The sequence below is a fragment of the Scyliorhinus torazame genome, chromosome 2 (assembly GCF_047496885.1).
Source record: "Scyliorhinus torazame isolate Kashiwa2021f chromosome 2, sScyTor2.1, whole genome shotgun sequence".
In the NCBI taxonomy this organism is placed as follows: Eukaryota; Metazoa; Chordata; class Chondrichthyes; order Carcharhiniformes; family Scyliorhinidae; genus Scyliorhinus; species Scyliorhinus torazame.
In genome coordinates this window covers 99,705,893-99,719,338 of record NC_092708.1, presented here as the reverse complement: position 1 = coordinate 99,719,338, position 13,446 = coordinate 99,705,893, and the positions used below count along the sequence as shown (strand labels likewise).

Genomic DNA, 13,446 nt, shown 5'->3' with positions numbered 1-13,446 from the left:
TGCAAAGAATTCTTGGGGTTGATTTGGAACCATGCCCTTTGGGGCCTGTTCTTTGGATCTCGGACTAATCGGATGCCCTTGCCTTTGTTTCCTTAATAGCACAAAGGCAACCTTTGTTTGGGTGAAAGTCTTCAGCCCTGCCCAGTGCCACAGCATGGTTAAGCGACCTAAATGATTTTTTGTGCGTGGAAAAGATCAAGTATGCAATGAGAGGGTTGGCTGAAACGTTGCACCTAAGATGGCAACCATTTATTTCTTATTTCAGAGAGTTGGTCGATGTTAGGAGGGGGGGTATAGGGATTTGTTTTTGTTTTTTTGAGGGGGGGGTTGGGGTTAGGGGTGTGGAAGGGTTGAAATATTAACTTTTGTACATGTATGGATGTTAAGATGTTATATTGGAAATATCTGTTTATAAAAATATATTTTAAAAAAAGATTGTGTTGCAGAAGTTAACAGAAAAGATTTTTTTCTTCATGCAGGCCCAATCAGGAAGTTGAAATATGTGGAAAGCCCGAAGGTGCCAGGAGATGATGTAATTGCCTCGGCATTGACGAAGCTGGCACAGAAAACAGACCCTTCCCCATTAGCACAAAATGGTGAGTTTCTTGATTCTGTTTTGTAAATAGCATTGAGAGTACATGTATAAAGCTGCTGTAGCGAAACGTTACTTCAAATGGAGAGTAAACATTGTTGGTCCATTAAAAGCTCTTCAGTATTCTGTTCCCTTTGTGTGCAGTTTTGATAAGGGAAAGCTCCCACAATGTTTATATAAAAACATGGAATGAACTTGGTGTTGTGCGGTTAATTCTGCTATTTCAGACTTCCGGTTGCGGCGATGACCAGCTAAGCCGCACGTTTCGGCACCTCCCGTTTCAAAGGACTTTTGGGCTCTTATCGGGAGCCCCAACGGAAATTTTTTGCGGCCAAACCCAGTGTGAGGTGACAAAGGAAGGAGTCCCCCCAGGTGTGGATGGAAAGGAGCGACAGTAGTGGCCAGATTGCGGAGGATCCTTTGGAGCAGCGGCAGAGAAGAGAAGGGAGAAGCAAGATGGCGGCCGAGGGAGCCCAGATGGTATGGGGCCCGGAACAGCAGGAGTTCGTCCGACGATGTGTGGAGGAGCTCAAGAAAGAGGTGCTGGCGCCGATGTTACTGGCAATCGAGGGACTAAAGGAAACACAAAAGGTCCAGGCGATGGAGCTCTGTGGAGTAAAGGCAGCCGAGAACGAAGACTAGATACAGGGCCTGGTGGTAAAAACGGAGACGCACGAGGCACTACACAAGAGGTGCATAGAAAGGCTGGAAGCCCTGGAGAACAGCTCGAGGAGGAAGAACCTACGGATTTTAGGTCTCCCCGAAGGAACAGAGGGAGCTGATGCTGGGGCGTATGTGAGTACGATGCTCCATACTCTAATGGGAGCTGAGGCCCCAACGGGCCCCCTGGAAGTGGAGGGAGCGTACCGGGTCCTCGTGAGAAGACCAAAGGCAGGGGAAACACCAAGAGCAATAGTGGTGAAGTTCCATCGCTACAGGGACAGGGAGATGGTCCTGAGCTGGGCTAAGAAGACACGGAGTAGCAAGTGGGAGAACGCGGTGATACGCGTGTATCAAGACTGGAGTGCGGAGGTGGCGAGAAGGAGGGCGAGTTTAAGGCGGTGCTCCATAGGAAGAAAGTCAAATTTGGGATGCTGCAGCCGGCGAGATTGTGGGTCACACATCAGTGCAAACACCACTACTTCGAGACGGCGGAGGAGGCATGGACATTTATTCAGGAAGAGAAATTGGACTAGACTTGAGAAATTGCCGCCCGGAGAGGGGTAGCGAGGTGGTGGCACAGAAATGTAAAGTGGGGAGAGGGGAGGGCTAATGTATAATAATGTTGGACGGGGAATTTTTCTCCCCCCGATGTGGGGGACATGAAGAAATGTGGGCGCCGGTGCAAAAGGGGACGGAAGGGGAATGAGGGCACTGCGCCATTAGGGGCGGGGCCGAGAGTAAGGCACGGGTATTTTCCCGCGCTATGGAAACTTTGTCGGGAAAAAGGCCGCAGGAAGGAAGGGAGCCTCACACGCAGGGAGGTCAAAGGATGAACGGGGGAAGCCGAGGTCAGCCAGAGTTAGCTGACTTCCGGAAGCAATATGGGGGGAGTAATCAAGCTAGAGGGGGGGGGGGGGATTAACTGGGTTGCTGCTGAGAGTAAGGGGGAGCTGATACGAGACAAGATGGTCGGGGCGGGATGGCGCCGTCTGGGGGACAGACAGGTGCGTGAGACCTGGGTGAGGAGATGGTTTAAAAAAGGGGATGGCTAGTCGACGGGGGGGGGGGGGGGGGGGGGGGGGGGGGGGGGCGGGGGGGTGGTGGTAAATGGCCCCCCAACCCGGCTGATCACGTGGAATGTGAGAGGTTTAAATGGGCCGATTAAGAGGGCAAGGGTGTTTGCGCACTTAACTACGTCCGCCTTCAGTCTCTTTATGCTCCAGGAGACGCACCTGAAGTTGGCGGATCAGGTTAGACTAAGGAAAGGATGGGTGGGACAGATATTCCACTCAGGGTTGGACGTGAAAAACAGGGGTGGCAGTACTGGTGGGGAAACGTGTAACGTTCGAGGCTAAGACCATAGTGGTGGATAGTGGGGGCAGGTATGTGATGGTGAGTGGCAGATTGCAGGGTGAGGCGGTTGTGCTGGTGAACGTATATGCCCTGAACTGGGATGACGCGGGATTCATGAAGCGAATGCTGGGACGTATCCCAGACCTGGAGGTGGGAAACTTGTTAATGGGGGGGGGACTTTAACACAGTGCTTGACCCAGGGCTGGACCGGTCCAGATCCAGGACCAGGAGAAGGCCGGCAGCGGCCAAGGTGCTTAAGGGGTTCATGGAGCAAATGGGGGGGGGGGGGAGTAGATCCGTGGAGATTCACCAGACCGATGGGTAAAGAGTTTTCCTTTTTCTCCCACGTCCACAAGGTATATTCCCGGATAGACTTTTTTGTTTTGGGAAGGGCACTGATCCTGAAAGTTGCAGGAACGGTGTACTCGGCCATCGCCGTTTCAGATCACGCCCCGCATTGGGTGGTGCTGGAACTAGGAGAGGAAAGGGACCAGCGCCCACTCAGGCGATTAGACATGGGACTACTGGCGGACAAGGGGGTATGTGGAAGGGTGAGGGGATGTATCGAAAGATACCTGGAGGTCAATGACGATGGGGAGGTCCAGGTGGGAGTAGTATGGGAAGCGCTGAAGGCGGTGGTTAGCGGAAAGCTGATTTCCATCAGAGCCCACAAGGGGAAACAAGAGGGTAAAGAAAGAGAGAGATTAGTAGGGGAAATTTTGAGGGTGGATAGGAAATATGCGGAAGGCCCCAGACGAAGGGCTATACAGGGAAAGACTAAGATTACAGACGGAGTTTGACCTGCTGACCACGGGAAAGGCAGAGACACAGTGGAGGAAGGCACAGGGGATACCATATGAATATGGGGAAAAGGCGAGCCGGCTGCTGGCCCAACAACTTCGGAAGAGGGGGGGCGGCGAGAGAAATTGGAGGAGTTAGGGACGAAACGGGAAAGATGGAGCAGAGAGCAGGGAAAGTGAACGAGGTGTTCAAGACATTCTATGAGAGGCTGTACAAGTCCCAACCCCCGGAGGGGAAAGAGGGAATGATACACTTTTTGGACTAGCTAGAGTTCCCGGGGGTGGACGGGCAGGAGGTGGCAGGTCTGGGGGCGCAGATTGAGGTGGATGAGGTGATCAAAGGAATTGGGAACATGCAAGCAGGGAAGGCCCCGGGACCAGATGGGTTCCCGGTGGAATTTTATAGGAAATATATGGACCTGTTGGCCCCGCTTTTGGCGAGAACTTTTAATGAGGCTAAGGAAAGGGGGACATTACCCCCGACAATGTCGGAGGCGACGATATCGCTAATCCTGAAATGAGACAAAGACCCGCTGCAGTGCGGGTCATACAGGCCCATCTCCCTCCTAAACGTAGACGCCAAACTGCTGGCCAAAGTGATGGCGACAAGGATAGAGGATTGTGTCCCAGGGGTGGTACATGACGACCAGACAGGGTTTGTTAAGGGGAGACAATTGAATGCCAATGTACGAAGGTTGCCGGGGGTGGTGATGATGCCCCCACCGGAGGGGGAGGCAGAGATAGTGGTGGCGATGGATGCAGAGAAGGCATTCGATAGGGTGGAGTGGGACTATTTGTGGGAGGTGCTGAAGAGATTTGGGTTCGGGGAGGGGTTCATTAGATGGGTTAAACTTTTGTACGCGGCCCCGGTGGCAAGCGTCGTTACAAACAGGCAAAGATCGGGATACCTTCGATTACATAGGGGTACAAGACAAGGGTGCCCCCTGTCCCTGTTCGCGTTGGCAATTGAACCATTGGCCATAGCGCTGAGGGACTCTAAGAAGTGGAGGGGGGTGCTTCGAGGGGGAGAGGAACATCGAGTGTCACTATATGCAGACGATTTGCTGCTATATGTGGCGGACCCGGTAGAGGGGATGCCAGAGGTAATGCAGATATTCAGGGAGTTTGGAGAGTTCTCGGGATACAAATTAAATATGGGAAAGAGCGAACATTTTGTGATGCACCCCGGGGGACAGGGCAGGGGGATAGATGCTCTGCCGCTGAGGAGAGTAGCAAGGAATTCTCGATACCTGGGGATTCAGGTGGCCAGGAACTGGGGGAACCCTACATAAACTTAACCTGACGCGATTGGTAGAGCAGACGGAGGAGGACTTTAAGAGGTGGGATATGGTGCCCCTGTCATTGGCGGGCAGAGTACAGGCGGTTAAAATGGTGGTCCTCCCGAGGTTTCTTTTCGTGTTTCAGTGCCTCCCCATCCTGATTACAAAGGCCTTCTTCAAAAAAATAGACAGGAGCATTATGAGCTTTGTGTGGGCGGGAAAGACTCCGAGGGTAAAGAGGGGGTTCCTGCAGCGCAGTCGGGACAGAGGGGGATTGGCACTGCCGAGTCTGAGTGACTACTATTGGGCCGCCAATGTGTCGATGGTCTGTAAGTGGATGAGGGAAGAAGAAGGTGCGGCGTGGAAAAGGTTGGAGACGGCGTCCTGTAAGGGAACGAGCCTAAAAGCTCTGGCGACGGCGCCACTACCGTTCTCCCCGAAAAGGTACACCACAAACCCAGTGGTGGTGGCGACCTTGAAGATCTGGGGGCAGTGGAGACGACATAGGGGAGTGACGAGTGCCTCGGTGTGGTCCCCGGTAAGGAATAACCACAGGTTCGTCCCGGGGAGGATAGATGGGGGATTTCAATGTTGGCAACGAGCAGGAATTAGGAAGCTGAAGGACCTGTTTGTGGACGGGACGTTTGCGAGTTTGGGAGCATTGGAAGAAAAATATAAGTTGCCACCAGGGAATGCTTTCCGATACATGCAAGTGAGGGCATTTACGAGGCAACAGGTGAGGGAATTTCCGCGGCTCCCGACGTAAGGGGTCCAGGGTAGAGTGATTTCGGGGGCATGGGTTGGAGATGGTAAAGTGTCCGAAATATACAGGGAGATGAGAGACGAGGGGGAAGCGATGGTAGAGGAGCTGAAGGGAAAATGGGAAGAGGAGCTGGGGGAAGAGATTGAGGAGGGGCTGTGGGCAGATGCCCTAAGTAGGGTAAATTCCTCGTCCTCGTGTGCCAGGCTTAGCCTGATTCAATTTAAGGTTCTAACCAGAGCGCATATGACGGGAGCAAGACTGAGCAGGTTTTTTGGGGTGGAGGACAGGTGTGGGAGGTGCTCGGGAAGCTCGGCGAACCACACACACATGTTCTGGTCGTGTCCGGCACTGCACGAGTTCTGGGAGGGTGTGGCAAGAGTGATCTCAAAGGTGGTGGGGGTCCGGGTCAAACCAAGCTGGGGGTTGGCTATATTTGGGGTTGCAGAAGAGCCGGGAGTGCAGGAGGCGAAAGAGGCCGACGTCTTGGCCTTTGCGTCCCTAGTAGCCCGGCGAAGGATTCTGCTTATGTGGAAAGGAGCGAAGCCCCCGGGCGTGGAGGCCTGGATAAACGACATGGCAGGGTTCATAAGACTGGAACGAATAAAATATGCGTTAAGAGGATCGGCTCAGGGGTTCACTAGGTGATGGCAACCGTTCCTTGACTATCTCGCGGAACGATAATGGAAAAACAGAAAAGACAGCAGCAGCAACCCAGGGGGGAGGGGGGGAGGATTATTCCGTGTTCTTGTTTTTTCTTAGTTAGTTGTTGATATTTGCTTTTTGTTTATTTCTTTTTCCATCTGTTGTTAGTTTAATATATTATTTAAATAACGTTTAATGTATATTCCTTTATTAAGTTGTAAAAATGGGAAATCTTTTTTTGAAAAACTTCAATAAAATATATTAAAAAAAAAAATTTAAAAAAATCTGCTATTTCATTCCTTTAGCAAGGAGCTGCACAAAATGGGAACATGTATTGTAGAATTTGGCCAGTAATGTTGTAGCCCTTATGTGACATATGTTCCCTTCAAACCTGGGCAATTAAATAATTGTCACGTTGGATGTCGACTTTCAGTGGGCATGCTGTATGTATTTGGAAGAGAATTATCCAAATATGCTTGGATATTTTCTCTTGGTTTGATGGTTTGTAATTTTATAGTTTGAATATTAAGCTTAGTATGTTAAGCTTAGAATATATATTTATGGAAAAAATAACTTATTGAAGATATTTGAAGGTGTGTCTTGAGCAGCTGAAAACTACAATAAGTTGAGTTGTAATTTGGTTGCTTATAAAGTCTTATCTGGCTGTCCCTTGTCTAGAAATGTGCCAATGATGATAATTTTTAAACATAGATCCATGTTCTTTCAAGATTATTACCTGTAATTTTGGGGTGGCATGGTGGCACAGTGGTGAGCCCTGCTGCTTCACAACACCAGGGATCCGGGTTCAATTCCGGCCTTTGGCGACTGTCTGTATGGAGTTTGCACTTTGTCCCCGTGTCTGCGTGGGTTTCTTCCGGGTGCTCTGGCTTCCTTCCGTGGTCCAAGATGTGCCAGTTAGGTGGCTTGACCTTGATAAAATTGCCCATAATGTCCGGAGAGGTGCAGGTTGAACATAGAACATTACAGCGCAGCACAGGCCCTTCGGCCCTCGATGTTGCGCCGACCTGTGAAACCACTCTAAAGCCCATCTACACTATTCCCTTATTGTCCATATGTCTATCCAATGACCATTTGAATGTCCTTAGAGTTGGCGAGTCCACTGCTGTTGCAGGCAGGGCATTCCACGCCCTTACTACTCTCTGAGTAAAGGACCTACCTCTGACATCTGTCTTATATCTATCTCCCCTCAATTTAAAGCTATGTCCCCTCGTGCTAGACATCACCATCCGAGGAAAAAGGCTCTCACCGTCCACCCTATCCAATCCTCTGATCATCTTGTATGCCTCAATTAAGTCACCTCTTAACCTCCTTCTCTTTAACGAAAACAGCCTCAAATCCCTCAGCCTTTCCTCACAAGATCTTCCCTCCATACCAGGCAACATTCTGGTAAATCTCCTCTGCACCCTTTCCAATGCTTCCACATCCTTCCTATAATGCGGCAACCAGAATTGCACGTAATACTCCAAATGCGGCCACACCAGAGTTCTGTACAGCTGCAACATGACCTCATGGCTCCGAAACTCAATCCCTCTACCAATAAAAGCTAACACACCGTACGCCTTCTTAACAACCCTCTCAACCTGGGTGGCAACTTTCAGGGATCTATGTACATGGACGTCGAGATCTCTCTGCTCATCCACACTGCCAAGAATCTTACCATTAGCCCAGTACTCAGTCTTCCTGTTATTCCTTCCAAAATGAATCACCTCACACCTTGGGTCCCTCTCTGACTTTCATTTCTCTTTGCAGTTGTGAAAATGTCTGATCTTGTGTTGCCTATCTTTTACAAGTATAATCTTTAGATTTGGGGTTGAAATTTTAAAAATGCAAGATAAATGAAAAGCCTCCCAATGAGAAGCTGGTAAATTAACCTAAATTAACTGCAATTCAAAGGTTGGCCTGTGTTTATTTAATAAGGTCAGAGTTAGAAGTGGGGAATATAAAACAATGCCTGACCCTTTCTGAGTTTCTTGTGATTTCAATTATTCTTTTGGTGTCCTAGAACATAGGGAAGGCAAGGGAATGGGAGATAATTATTCTAGCGCTCCATCTGGGATATCCCAGTTGTGTCTCTTCGCCGTGGGAATAGGTGGTAGGGATTTTTTTGTTTTGGGTATAGCTGTGTAATTTATCGCAGAGTTGGAACCTGGAAACAGATTTTGAGATGAGCAGAGAGGGAAAATCTGCTGGAAGCTGCAGACCAGTTGCAGAGGCCTATGAAAAACCATGGTTGCTTTCTGATTTTTGGAGTTATTGAGGTGGCCATGCTTGAGGTGGGCTGTCTGCAATATTGAAATGCTCAAGAATAGTTGAAGGGTCACCTAGCCAGATGTCAGAAATCTCATACCTTGTAGAATAGTGGGAACACTTAGGGGAGTCGAAGTGAAATCCTGAGAGCTGTGGCACATATTCGTTTGTTCCCAGGAACCCTTCAGGTCTTGCAAAGTATAGGGTTTTTTGACAGTGGAGGAGGGAATAGTGTCCTATTCAGACTTTTGGGCTTGAAGAATAAAATATTCTGGGAAGTTAGTAGAACTTTGATTAACTCTTGTTACAGTTAGGTTTTATGTTTAAAATGTTAATCTTGTGGTGTAATTCTTTCGGTTAACTAGGCGTTTACATTTCTTTTTCAGGTTACTGATTTCCATCAATCTAGTGCTTCTGTGCTTCTCTGTCTGCACCTCTGATGTTTCTAGTTTATTTTACTTAAATAGCACTGCTGCGTGTTTGTCCAGTTTTCCTAACCTGCACACGTAGCTTGGTGTAGGTTTCAGGATCATTATTCTGAATTGTTACAGCACAGAAGGGGGCCATTCAGCCCATCCTCTCCATGCAAGAGCAATTCACCTGGGCTGTTTCCCCACAGCCCTGCAATTTAATTTTCTCTTCCGATAATTATCCTTTCTCTTTTGAAAGCCATTATTAAACCAGCCCCTGAGCCCTCTAAGGCAGTGCTTTCCAGATCCAAACCAGTATGATCCTTCCACCGAGAGGAACAATTTCACTATATCGAACATAGAACATTACAGTGCAGTATAGGCCCTTCGGCCCTCGATGTTGCGCCGACCTGTGAAACCATTCTAAAGCCCATCTATGGGATGTCCAAAGATGTGCAGGTTAGGTGGATTGGCCATGCTAAATTGCCCTTAGTGTCCAAAATTGCCCTTAGTGTTGGTTGAGTGGGGTTACTGGGATAGGGTTATGGGGATAGGGTGGTGTGGGCTTGGGTAGGGTGCTCTTTCCAAGAGCCGGTGCAGACTCGATGGGCCGAATGGCCTCCTTCTGCACTGTAAATTCTATGAAATCTATCTACACTATTCCCTTATTGTCCATATGTCTATCCAATGACCATTTGAATGTCCTTAGCGTTGGCGAGTCCACTACTGTTGCAGGCAGGGCATTCCACGCCCTTACTACTCCCTGAGTAAAGAACCTACCTCTGACATCTGTCCTATATCTATCTCCCCTCAATTTAAAGTTATGTCTCCTCATGCTAGACATCACCATCCGAGGAAAAAGACTCTCACTGTCCACCCTATCTAATCCTCTGATCATCTTGTATGCCTCAATTAAGTCACTTCTTAACCTGCTCTCTAACGAAAACAGCCTCAAGTCCCTCAGCCTTCCCTCATAAGATCTTCCCTCCATACCAGGCAACATTCTGGTAAATCTTTTCTGCACCCTTTCCAATGCTTCCACATCCTTCCTATAATGCGATGACCAGAATTGCACGCAATACTCCAAATGCGGCCGCACCAGAGTTTTGTACAGCTGCAACATCTGCAGACTCCTCCTGATCTTGAACACTACTATTAAATCATTTAATTTTACTTTCTCCAATTACAAGGTCTCAGCATCTTCAATCTATTCATGTAACTGAAGCTCCTTATCCCTGTAACCATCCTTATGAGTCTTTCCTGCAGGGAACTTCCGGGATGGCGGGCGGGAGGCGGCCGCAAAATGGAGGGTTCCCGTTCGGGAACGGCATTTTCGGGGCTTTAAGCCCGGTCCCAGGGTCCACGGAGTCCGCAAAGGCAGAGAGGCGGCAGAGTGAAGGCACAGTGAAGAAAAATGTCGAGGGTGAGCAAATGAACGTCCGTAAGGAAAACAGCTGAAGGTCCGTCGGGGATGGAAAGGTCATCACGGGGTCACCAAGGAAAATGGAGGCTGGAGCACCAGGGGAGGCCGCATTGCTCACAGCTGAAGAAATAACTAAGGTGATGGCTGCGGAATTCGAAAGGCAGTTTACAAAATACAGGGAGACAATGAGGAAGGAGATGAGAGAGGTTTTGAGTGTGCTGGTGGAGGAGGCGATTTACCCGGTGGCGAGTGCAGTGGCGGAGGTGCGAGAGCAAGGAGAGGCGCTGAAGGAAGTGGAGGAGACTGTATTGCAGCACGGTGATCAACTTGCCTCGATGGGGAAGGAGATGCGGAAGGTGATGGACATTAACAAGGATCTGCGAGGAAAAATGGAAGATCTGGAAAACAGAACCAGGCGACAGAATTTGAGGATTGTGGGGCTGTCCGAAGGAGTTGAAGGACCGAGGCCGACTGAGTATTTTGCCGCGATGCTGGCGAAACTATTGGGGGAGGGGAGGATCCCTCCCAATATGAACTGGATCGGGCTCATCGGTCGTGGAGGCCTGTACCTAAGGCGAGTGAGCCGCCAAGGGTAGTGACTCTGTGCTTCCGTAGGTACAGTGTGAAGGAGAAGGTCCTGAGCTGGGCCAAGCAGAAGCAGGTGGTGCAGTGGACTGGAGCTGGTATACGTGTATACCAGGACTTTACGGTGGAGCTGGCGAGGAGGCGGACTGCCTTCAACCGGGTGAAGAGGACACTGTACATTAGCAAGGTGCAGTACGGCATTGTATATCCAGCGAAGCTGAGGGTGACTTACAAGCTCGGGGACTTTTATTTTGGAACGGCGGAAGCAGCGGAGGAGTTTGTGAAGGCAGAAGGACTGGCAGAACTGAGAAATTGAGAAATGGCCATGTGCCGATGTAACCTCATGACTGTATTTTCTTCTTTTTTGTTTCACTGCGTGCGGGTGTATGGGCTAAAGGAGCCAATGTTGTATATATTTGGACAAGGGAAGTGATGGGACTTTCACTCAAAATCTTTGGGGTGTAGGTGGATATGCGGGGTTTGTGTGCTAAAAGGGGATTTCTGGGCTTTCCTAGGGCCGGGAAAGGGACCCGGGCGGGGGCCTCCACGCTGGCCCGTTTAAGCCAGCCAGTGAACGGGAGTGAGGGGCTGCGGCCATCGGAGCCTGGCAGAACAGGGTCCGAGTGGTCTAGCTGGGGTGGAAAGTTGGGGGCAAGGAATCGAAATTGGGAGGAGGAGTTTTACAAGAGGCAGTGGACAGGAGTAGTTGGAGACTGGGGGGGTGGGTACAACTCTTGGGTATCATGTATGGTACTCTTTCAGAGGTTGGAGGGCGTTGAGTGTAGGGGGGGGGGGGGGGGGGGAGGGGGAGTGGACTCTATAGGTCAATGGTGACCATGGGCGGTCCCGGATTCCTTTTTCTTTTTCTCCTTTGTTTTTTTGTTGCCACCGTGGGAGGGTTTGTTTTATTGGATGCATATATTGACAGGTGGGCCGTTGTTTGGGGCGGTGGGAGGATGGGATCGTTGGTATTGTTAAGGGGATTGATTTTGTATTTGTTACCTTTACTGTTTGTGATTGGGGTGTAAATCTTGAAGGAAAATGTGAAAATGGAGAATGAAAACATTTTTTTTTTTAATTAGTCTCTCCTGCAATGTCTCCAATGTCTTCACATCCTTTCCAATGTGTGGTCACAAGAACTAGACACTATATTCCATTTGAGGCTGAATCCATATTTTATACCGGTTTATCATCACCTGTTCTGCCATCCTTAATGTGTTTTAAATAATTATTAATTAAAATATTTGCTTATTTAGGTGTTTTACTTTGTATTTCATTAAATAACCACCTAGTTGTGCACTGTTTTAAATCCTAGGGTGCTTCTCTTAAATTCTAAACTACTTATATCACCATACTATAATAGGTCCTAACTTCCCTTATTCCAGATGCAGGTTTTTCACACACTGTCCCTGACATTGAGCATTTACCAGCCAATCAACTTGCCAGTTTCTTGTGATCTCATGGTTGTCTGTTTGTACCCCCGCTGCTGCTTCACAATAGCTGAAATACTCACCAAGTACTGCTTTCTGAAAGGAGAAAAAGTTAGAAAGAAAAAAGCAAAGTAAGAGAGGCACCTCTTCCCCTCTGTACTGAGTTCCCACTTTGCTCCAAATTCTCAAATATACTCACTCGGACTGTCGCACTCAGGTGATGACTGCCCCAACTGCAAGTGCGCTTACTTCTACTGAGCTCCATGAGCTCCAACTATGCTGACAGGCCTGTTATGTGACACTTTATCAAATGCCTTTTGGAAATCCACATACCACATCAACACATCACACTATGAATCCTTTGTGTTATCTCATTTTTAAAAAATCAAGCAAGTTGGTTAAACGTGATTTGACCATAACAAATCCGTGCTGGCTTTCCTTAATTAATCCACATTTGTCCAAGTGACTGCTAATTTTATCAATTTAAGTATCTTTCTAAAATCTTTCCCACCATTGATGTTAAACTGACTGCCTGTAGTTACTGGGTTTATTCTTGCACTCTTTCTTGAAGAAGGATGTAACATTTGCAATTCTCCAGTTCTTTGACACCACTCCTGATTCCAAGGAGGATTGGAAGATTATGGCCAGTGCCTCCGCAATTTGCACCCTTCCTCCCCTCCACATCCTTGAATGCGTCTAATCCAATCCAGGTGACTTTTAAGTATAGCCAGACTATAATAATGTTTTAACCCATCCTGTGCCTTAACAACCTTGACTTGGGCAACATCTTCTTAGATGCAAAATTTCACATTTAGTACCTCCCCAATGAGATCCTTAATTGGCACTACTCTTGCCACATTTTTCCTACATCTATATCCAGGGAGTTCTCGATTTGTTTGCACTACCTTCCACTTGTGGGAATGTACCTTCACTATATCTAAAGTATCTCATCCTGAAAGGCCATTGTTCCTTTACAGTTTTGCCTGCAAATCTTTTGATTCCATTTTACCTGGGCCAGATATGTTCTCAACCCAAGGAAGCAGTTGCTACTCCAATTAACTATTTTTACCGTGGATTGCTCATTGTTCTTTAGTCGGGCAGTACGGTCGGCACGGGCTTGGAGGGCCGAAGGGCCTGTTCCTGTGCTGTACATTTCTTTGTTCTTTGTTAAACCTTATGGTACATGATCACTGTCCCCTAAATGTCCCTTTACTGACATTTGATTCACTTGACCCAT

General features: G+C 48.5%; 1 protein-coding gene across 4 annotated transcripts in view; it reads left to right on the top strand.

Annotated features, from left to right (window-relative positions):
• Positions 1-13,446, top strand: part of tanc1a (tetratricopeptide repeat, ankyrin repeat and coiled-coil containing 1a) — a 271,496-nt gene that overhangs the window by 138,011 nt on the left and 120,039 nt on the right. For all 4 annotated transcript variants that reach the window (XM_072474765.1, XM_072474748.1, XM_072474757.1 and 1 more), the window contains one exon: positions 480-596. In XM_072474765.1, coding sequence (XP_072330866.1) covers positions 480-596 — 117 coding nt within the window. The remainder of the gene's footprint in view (positions 1-479; positions 597-13,446) is intronic.